The 9,000-nt window shown below is 54.8% G+C and overlaps 1 protein-coding gene across 1 annotated transcript; it reads right to left on the minus strand.

Annotated features, from left to right (window-relative positions):
- Positions 1-82: 82 nt before the first annotated feature.
- Positions 83-7,892, minus strand: LOC135980243 (protein MROH8-like). The gene is made up of 5 exons (XM_065580285.1): positions 7,801-7,892; positions 6,769-6,873; positions 5,923-6,058; positions 5,063-5,172; positions 83-581 (listed from the first exon to the last, which is right to left on the minus strand). The coding sequence occupies exons 1-5, from the start codon at positions 7,858-7,860 to the stop codon at positions 393-395; spliced, it is 600 nt and encodes a 199-aa protein (XP_065436357.1). The 5' UTR covers positions 7,861-7,892; the 3' UTR covers positions 83-392.
- Positions 7,893-9,000: the final 1,108 nt, after the last annotated feature.

Below are 9,000 nucleotides of genomic sequence, written 5' to 3' on the forward strand. Positions count from 1 at the left end.
GTGTGTCTGTGTGTGTGTGTGTGTGTGTGAAAGGATAAATAAAACTTCCCTATTTACTTTCTCCACACCATTCATGAATTTATAGGTGTGGGCATCCCATGGATTTATACAGAGGCAATATGATATTTTCTGTCTTATTATCTATCCCTTTCCTAATGCTTCCTAACATTCTGGTAGCCTTTTTGACTGCCATTGCACACTGAGTGGATGTTTTCAGAGAATTGTCCATGATGACTCCACCCTTGAGTGGTAACAGCTGATTTAGACCCCCTCCGTTTGTATGTATAGTTGGGATTATGTTTTCCAAGATACAGGAATCAGACTAGAAGATCTGATGGTTCCTTCTGGCCTTAAACTCTCTGAACGTATGACTGTTCCCAGCACTGGGAATTCTAGTTTCCGTCCATCTCAGCAGCAGCGCCCCATACCTTCTCCACCTTAGTCCCACCGCTGTTCACCATGGCAGACAGCAATCCCTCTGCAGTTGGCTGGCAGTTATTGTTGCAGTGATTCGTCAGGCCATCCATAACAGTCAGGATGAAATCTGTCCTCTCTCTTGAGTTGAAATAGACTCCAAAGAGCTGAAGCATACAGGGAAAAGTGTAATTTACAAAAGGCCTCGTCCTGATTCCACGGGGGGCTGATAACTACTGGAGCCCAGAGAAAGCCCTGTCTGGGGGTTGCAGGTCCTCTCCAGCTTCTCAGGGGCTCTGTTTTACTCCTTTCTATTACAGGGCCCCAGTGGCTGATGAGGCTTCTGCTGTGAAACCATATCACTCACAGTGAGGCAAGAGGACTAGTTAAACCATTACAGTGGCCAACCTAGGAGTGCTGCCGTGCACGTCAGGATGTGCATTTAGTGGTGTCAGACTCCTACTTCTCAGGCATCCGAGGTGCAAGGGTCACCATTAAAAGATCAGCAGTTGCGGGATCCATGTAGTAATATTAGTAATGACTGTTACAGTACTCGGTCTTTGACTGTGACTCTATGTGATACCCTCCTACAACACATCCCAGCATAAATACAGCACCCAAGTCCTGATTACGACACCATCACCATACTTCCTGGCTTGCAGCCTGACCCAAAGACCATTGAAATCAATGGAAAGACTTCCATTGGCTTCAATAGGTTTTGGATCAAGCCTATATAGTATAGACCTCATTGTGACAGCTTCTAACAACCCAAAGTACTAGAGCAGCAGGCGTTCAACCTTCCCCATATGGACACTCCCTTTCCTATACTAGGACCCTCCCAGAGTCCCCTTCCAAACTAGCCAAGAGCCTGTCCCATTTGGCAATAAGGAAAGGGCAGGGTGGCTGTGCCCCCCAGGTTGGGAACCCATCTGCTAGAGCAGTGGTTCTCAATCAGGGATACGCATACCCCTGAGGGTACACACAGGGGCGGCAGGTTTGTATATTTTTTGGCATTGCTCAGAATGGGTCCAAGTCCCGCCTCCCCCTACACCTGCCTAAGGCTCTGGGAGGGAGTCTGGGTGCGGGAGGGGGTTTGGGGTGCAGGCTCTGGGAGGAAGTTTGAGCGCAGGCTCTGGGAGGGAGTCTGGGTGTGGGAGGGGGTTTGGGGTGCAGGCTCTGGGAGGAAGTTTGAGTGCGGGCTCTGGGAGGGAGTCTGGGTGCGGGAGGGGGTTTGGGGTGCAGGCTCTGGGAGGAAGTTTGAGTGCGGGAGGGGTGCAGGCTCTGAGATGGAGTTTGGGTGCTGGGTGCAGGCTCTGGGTTGAGGCAGGGGGCTGGGGTGCAGCAGGGACTGCAGGCTCTGGGAGGGAGTCTGGGTGTGGGAGGGGGTTTGGGGTGCAGGCTCTGGGAGGAAGTTTGAGTGCGGGCTCTGGAGGAGTCTGGGTGTGGGAGGGGGTTTGGGGTGCAGGCTCTGGGAGGAAGTTTGAGTGCGGGCTCTGGAGGGAGTCTGGGTGTGGGAGGGGGTTTGGGGTGCAGGCTCTGGGAGGGAGTCTGGGTGTGGGAGGGGGTTTGGGGTGCAGGCTCTGGGAGGAAGTTTGAGTGCGGGCTCTGGAGGGAGTCTGGGTGCGGGAGGGGGTTTGGGGTGCAGGCTCTGGGAGGAAGTTTGAGTGCAGGCTCTGGGAGGGAGTCTGGGTGCGGGAGGGGATTTGGGGTGCAGGCTCTGGGAGGAAGTTTGAGTGCGGGAGGGGTGCAGGCTCTGAGATGGAGTTTGGGTGCTGGGTGCAGGCTCTGGGTTGAGGCAGGGGGCTGGCGTGCAGGAGTGGCTGCGGGCTCTGGGAGGGAGTTTGGGTGCTGGGTGCAGGCTCTGGGTTGAGGCAGGGGACTGGGGTGCAGGAGGGGCTGCGGGCTCTGGGAGGGAGTCTGGGTGTGGGAGGGGGTTTGGGGTGCAGGCTCTGGGAGGAAGTTTGGGTGCGGGCTCTGGGAGGGAGTCTGGGTGCGGGAGGGGGTTTGGGGTGCAGGCTCTGGGAGGAAGTTTGGGTGCAGGAGGGGTGCAGGTTCTGGGAGGGAGTCTGGGTGCGGGAGGGGGCTTGGGGTGCAGGCTCTGGGAGGAAGTTTGGGTGCAGGAGGGGTGCAGGCTCTGAGATGGAGTTTGGGTGCTGGGTGCAGGCTCTGGGTTGAGGCAGGGGGCTGGGGTGCAGGAGGGGCTGCGGGCTCTGGGAGGGAGTCTGGGTGTGGGAGGGGGTTTGGGGTGCAGGCTCTGGGAGGAAGTTTGAGTGCGGGAGGGGTGCAGGCTCTGAGATGGAGTTTGGGTGCTGGGTGCAGGCTCTGGGTTGAGGCAGGGGGCTGGGGTGCAGCAGGGACTGCAGGCTCTGGGAGGGAGTCTGGGTGTGGGAGGGGGTTTGGGGTGCAGGCTCTGGGAGGAAGTTTGAGTGCGGGCTCTGGAGGAGTCTGGGTGTGGGAGGGGGTTTGGGGTGCAGGCTCTGGGAGGAAGTTTGAGTGCGGGCTCTGGAGGGAGTCTGGGTGTGGGAGGGGGTTTGGGGTGCAGGCTCTGGGAGGGAGTCTGGGTGTGGGAGGGGGTTTGGGGTGCAGGCTCTGGGAGGAAGTTTGAGTGCGGGCTCTGGAGGGAGTCTGGGTGCGGGAGGGGGTTTGGGGTGCAGGCTCTGGGAGGAAGTTTGAGTGTGGGCTCTGCGAGGGAGTCTGGGTGCGGGAGGGGGTTTGGAGTGCAGGCTCTGGGAGGAAGTTTGGGTGCAGGAGGGGTGCAGGCTCTGCAAGGGAGTCTGGGTGAGGGAGGGAGTTTGGGGTGCAGGCTCTGAGTTGGAGTTTGGGTGCTGGGTGCAGGCTCTGGGCTGGGATAGAGGGTTTGGATGTGGGAGGGGGCGTGCGGCTGGTCCAAGGATGAGGAGTTTGGGGTGCAGCAGGCAGGCTGACCCTGGGCTGGGGCCAGAGAGGAGGACTCCCCCCAGCCCTCTCCCTGCTGGCGGCAGCGAGCTCTGGGGGAGAGGAAGGGGGGGCCTCCTCACCGACCCCCAACACGACACTCATCCAAGCCCCCCCAGGCTGCTGCTCAGGAGGTCCGGCCAGGATAAGCCTCCCCCTCCCCTCCCCCGAGTCGACTCGGAGTCTCCTGCCGGGGGGGGCGGGGGGGAGGGCTGCCATGCGCTCCTCCCCTCCTCCCTTCGCAGGCGTAGCAGCCACCTCAGCCTGCCCCCAGCGCCGCTTCCTTGTAGCCGGCTGCGGCAGCGGCTGGCGAGGGAGCACAGTGCGGAGCTGCAGGGGGCAGCCCCCCGCTGCCCAGGGAAGGCAGGGGCGCTTGGGGGAGGCGCGCGGGGGTGGCAGCCGGGGCCGGGAGAGGTGCGTGGGGGCGGCAGGCGGGGCTGGGAGAGAGACCCGGCCCCGAACATTGGTGGAGTTGGGTCCCCTGGGCCCTGAATTTTCTCAAGCCCGGGCACCATGGGCCCATATAACTTGCCGTCCCTGGGGGTATTTATTTATTAGATATTTGCTTAGTTTTACAACAGGCTACATAAAAAGCACTAGCAAAGTCAGTCCAAACTAACATTTCATACAGACAAAGATTTGTTTATACTATCTACTATATCAGTGTTTCTTAATCTGAGGGTGGCAACCCCCAGGGGGGTCATGGGATGGGTTTAGGGGGGTCACAAGTTTAGGGTCGCCATTGGGGGTGGCAAGCAGGGCCCCCGCAAATCTAAGATACATGCAGAAGCTGAAGTCCAAGCCAAGCCCACTGCCTAGGTTTGCCAACTTTGTAATATTTAAAAACCGGACACTCATGCAGGAGTGCTGGACCTCTTCTGCCCCGCCTCTTCCCCCCGAGGCCCTGCCCCCCATTTGGTCCTCTTCTCCCCTTCCACTGTTGCTCACTGCTCTTCCCCTCTTCCCCGCCCAGGTCGGGAGCAATTTGCCTGCTGGGAGCTGCAGCCGCATGATGTGGGTAGGTGGCGGCCCCGGTTGAGTAGGGGCTGGTGTGGGTGATGACCTGGCACCTCCCCACCTCCCTCACCCGCAGTAACTGGACTTTGGGTGTCCAGTCAGTAGATCTGACCGGACACTATCAGATCCCCTTTTCAACCGGAATTTCTGGTCGAAAACCGGGCACCCGGCCACCTTACCACCGCCCGGGGCTCAAGCTGAAGCCCGAACCCCGCCCCCTGGGACTGAAATCAGGTACAATAGTCTGGAAAGGTTGAGAACCACTTGCTGCAGAGTAGATCACTCTATGAGCATTTGTTGTCTTCACTGTTGTAGCCGTGTCAGTCCCAGGGTATTAGAGACACAAGGTGGGTGAGGTTCTATCTTTTATTGAACCAACTTCTGGTAGTGAGAGAGACAAGCTTTTGAGCTACACAGAGCTCTTCTGTCTCTGTCTGAAGAAGAGCTCTGTATGGCTCAAAAGTTTGTCTCTTTCACCCACAGAAGTTGATCCAATAAAAAAATTGGACCTCACCCATCTTGTTTCTTTCTGAGCATGTCATTTCTAGCCATGAGTAAGGGCGGGAGCTGTAATTCTTGGGTAAGCCATACACAATAGAGATGGGCGATCCAGGGACAGGAAGTAGTTTGGAGCTGTGCGATACCGTATTGTACTGACACCAATGTAGAATGGTCATTAGTGCCAGGATGTGATTACCTCTGCGATCCTGGAGGGGCTGTTGCAAACCACAGTGGGGCTCCAAGCAGCCAGAAATTCCTTGTTCCTCTGTTCAGTCCATTCCACATTCTTTCTGTCCAACTGTGCAACTGAAATACATGTTAATAACACTCTTAACTTTCCATTCTGCTTCCTGGCTTCTGCTCTCATCCCTCTTTACTGGACAAAGCCCTTTGTTTGGCCCTGATCCAGGAAAGCATTTAAGCACGTACATTATTCTAAGCAGATGAATAATCCCAGGGGCTTCCGTGGGACTACTCGCCTGATGAAAGTTACAGATGTGCGTAAATGTTGTGCTGGATCAGGGCCTTGACCCCCAGAGTAAAATGGCTCTATCAAGTGGTGACTGGAATCTAGCCAAAACACTTCAGTGGCATAGAAGTGGATTAACACAGTCATGAATCAAGCCCCAGATTTGGATCCAGATTTCCAACAGCCATCAAAGTTCTGGGGCGTTTGGGGTACAGGCATCTCGAACTGAACTAATTGGTCTGATGGCGTTGAATCCCCTATCATCGTGTCCCACTGACCCTTCCCATTCCCACTGACGGAATGAGCTCTACCAGTCTCAGTTTGCGGTAACGTGTGTTGCCTTTCTCTGTATTCCCCCCCTCCCCTTTCCTTTCTTTGAAAGTCAGGGCTAGAATTACGGGATGACTATCAGACACTTGTTTCTAGATCCACAAAAAAACCAGCACTCTGTTCAAAGGAACAAATACCGAGCCAGATGCTCTACTTCTTCCTCAGGCTCTATCCTGAACGGGAGCTTTGCCTGAGGAAAGTCTCTAGCATTTAGCTCCCAGGAGGGGGATTCAGATGCTCATCAGTGCTTCTCTTACTCTTTTGGCGCCACGCAATAGAGACGAGGTAATGAACAGCCCCTGCTGCCTTTGAGCTGATCGCCTTGACGGGATCCCCACAGCGGATCCCCAGCACTGCAACCAGGTGTCCAAGCCTGGTGAATGGAGACGCTTCCTAATTGTACAAAAGAGGAGAGGAGGAATCCATTACCACTGCAGGTAAAGCGGGCTGTGTCTCCTAGGCAAGGAGTCTATATCCACACAGTCCCTTTCTATAATGGGGCGTGATCCTCAGCTCTCCCTCTTCAGAAGAGGCTTGGGAGCCAGAAGAAGAATATAGGGCTCGATCCCGCACCACAGACGTCCACTGGAGTTTTGCCACAGACGTCAGTGGGAGCAAGATCAGGATCATAATGATCTGTAACGGCTGAGGTGGGCTGGAATGGAGAGGCCTCTTCCTGCAGCTCCACAAGAGGAAAGTATCCCATGGTACTAGGATGAGGAATGGAGGCAAACAGGGAACCAGCTGGGGATGAAATGTCTTCAGTCTCTAGGATTTTGAAATCTCTTTTCTCTGAAATTCATTAGATCCAACCATAGAAAAACCCGTTCTTCCTGTGCCCCTTGTTAGCTGCCTTTCCTGCATTGGAAAGAGGTGGCCTATTCCTCCAGGGCACTGGATTTATTTTCCAAGTGTATCAGACGCCAACCCATCTCAGTCAGGATGATGGACGAGCAACGAGATCAGTTTTTCCTCCGCCTATTAGGGAGCATTGCACTGTGGGGCCCATCAACATACTTCTAAGCAGGAAGTTTCTCTGGCGTGGGAGAGTGCCCTGTAGGTCTAGTTTGCAATCAGGTCACTAGAAGTCAAGAGTTACTCACATCCAGTTTGACTTCTGTGGCCACGAAGTTTAGGAGCAGTATGCTGCTCCATACAGCCCTCTCCCGCCGGCAAGCTTCCCTGGACTGCATCCAGGAGTCCATGAGCTGCAGGAAAAACAAGAGAGGTTAAAAATAACAGGGGGAAAGGGTGTATACAAGTGATCCCCAAAGGATAATCTTTATTCTGGCTGAATCATCTCACTCTTACAGATACAGGCTGCGTCTGCTTTGTGCAGACTCAAAATTCACATGGAATTCTTCTCTTCGAACGAAAGCAAAGTGCATTTCTCTCTGAGGGCCCAGTCACAGACCCGCTGAAGTCAATGAAAGTTTTGACATTGATCTCAGGACCGATCCAATGCCCATTGAAGTCAACGGAAAGGTCCCCATTTGATTTCAATGAGCATTGGATCGAGCCTTTAATGGATGCAGGATTGGGTCCTATGTAAGGAAGGGAAGGGCCAAGTCTTCTCTGGACAAGCCACACAATCCAGCATTTCATTCAGCAAAATAAGAGCAGCTGGAGGAAAACTTCTATTCTTTCATGATTGCAGACTTTGGGCCAGCCCTCATGCTCTGTAGTTAGCGGCAGTCTTGGTTCCCATTGCACCCATTGGTTCTCACTGTGGGACAGCTGGAGCTGGGAGTTCTGTGGAGGCCAGGTGCCAGCCCTCACGGGGGACTAGAGTCCTGGCAGTGACCCCTCCAATTGCATCAGGAGTAGCAATGATGGGCAGTAAAGGGAATAACGTCCTCATTTGGAAAGGACACTGTGATGTAAGGGCCACCTGGAGACAGGAAAGAAACTGAGGGTAACAATGGAGGAGATTGTCAGACCTCACAGATGGAAATAGAAGACTCCCCCGTGCTACATGAACCTTGTCACATATGCCCTAATAGGAGAACCCTGTGGAGATGGGGCACTCCGTTCTTTCCTTAACTCTCCTTTCCCTTACAAGCTCTTAACAAGATTTTCCTGTTCCTCTTCCCTACCTTACCATCCTCCAACCGGCATCTCTAGATCCTGTTTACCTGCAAGATCCTCTCTAGCTCAGCCGGAACTGGATTTTCTAAAATCAGACTCTGGAGCATCTCGTTGAGGGTCTGCAATGTTTCAATGAAGAGAACCTGAAAGGAGGGGGAACCGTTATGCTCAGCGCCACAGAGCTATGGATTATACAAATAATTTATCTTATGGGCTTGAGGCAAGAATCACAGGGTGAAATTCTTTGGCCTGTATTATACAAGAAATCAGGCTAGATCAGGGGTGGCCAACCTGTGGCTCCGGAGCCATATGCGGCTCTTCAGAAGTTAATATGCGGCTCCTTGTATAGGCACCGACTCCGGGACTGGAGCTACAGGCGCCAGCGTTCCAATGTGCCCGGGGGTGCTCATCAGGGGCGTAGCCAGGTGGAGGGAACAGGGGCAGTGGAAAAAAAAAAGGCGCCACCCGCGGCGGTGCTTTTACCCACCCTCGGCAGTGGGACCTTCACTCGCTCTGCGGGTCTTCGGCGTCATTTCGGCGATGAAGCTTCAGTGCCGCCGAAGACACCCGGAGCTAGTGAAGGTCCCGCCGCCGAAGTACCGCCAAGACCCGGAGCGCCGCCCCGTCAGTAAAAGCGCCGCAGCAGGTGGCGCCTTTTTTTTCCTGCTCCCGGGTGAGTAAAATGAAAAATGCGCCACTTGTGCTCGGTGGGGGAGCGGCCGCTGCCCCGCTTCCACCCTAGCTACGCTACTGGTGCTTACTGCTCAACCCCTGGCTCTGCCACAGGCTCTGCCCCCACTCCACCCCTTCCAGCCTCATCCCCTGAGCCTGCCGTGCCATCGCTCCTCCCCTCCAGAGCCTCCTGCACGCCACCAAACAGCTGATCGGGACGTGCGGAGAGGGAGGGGGAGGCGCTGATCAGCGGGGCTGCCAGAGGGCAGGAGGCGCTGGGAGTGGGGTGGGGGAGCTGATGGGGGGCTGCTGACATATTACTGTGGATCTTCAGCAATGTCCACTGGTAAATTCTGGCTCCTTCTCAGGCTCAGGTTGGCCACCCCTGGGTTAGATGATCTAATGGGCCTTTCTGGCTTCCAAGTCATAAACCAATAGAATTTATAGTTCAGAGTGCTATGTCAATATGCACTCATTGAGGATCTGGCCTTATTTTTATAGACCTTGTCTTAGGACAAGGTCTATAAAAATAAGGCCAGATCCTCAATGAGTGCATATTGACATAGCTCCATCAG

Source organism: Chrysemys picta, unplaced genomic scaffold (assembly GCF_011386835.1).
Source record: "Chrysemys picta bellii isolate R12L10 unplaced genomic scaffold, ASM1138683v2 scaf2333, whole genome shotgun sequence".
Lineage (NCBI taxonomy): Eukaryota > Metazoa > Chordata > Testudines > Emydidae > Chrysemys > Chrysemys picta.

Bases quoted from the DNA above. Each gene is read 5' to 3' on its own strand.
- LOC135980243 (XM_065580285.1), bottom strand. From the start codon at position 7,860: ATGCTCCAGAGTCTGATTTTAGAAAATCCAGTTCCGGCTGAGCTAGAG. The intron at 5,173-5,922 runs GTAAGAGAAGCA...CATGTATTTCAG, and splicing joins TATTGCGTGGCGCCAAAAGA to TTGCACAGTTGGACAGAAAG. The intron at 582-5,062 runs GTAATCACATCC...TGTATGCTTCAG, and splicing joins GCCCCTCCAGGATCGCAGAG to CTCTTTGGAGTCTATTTCAA.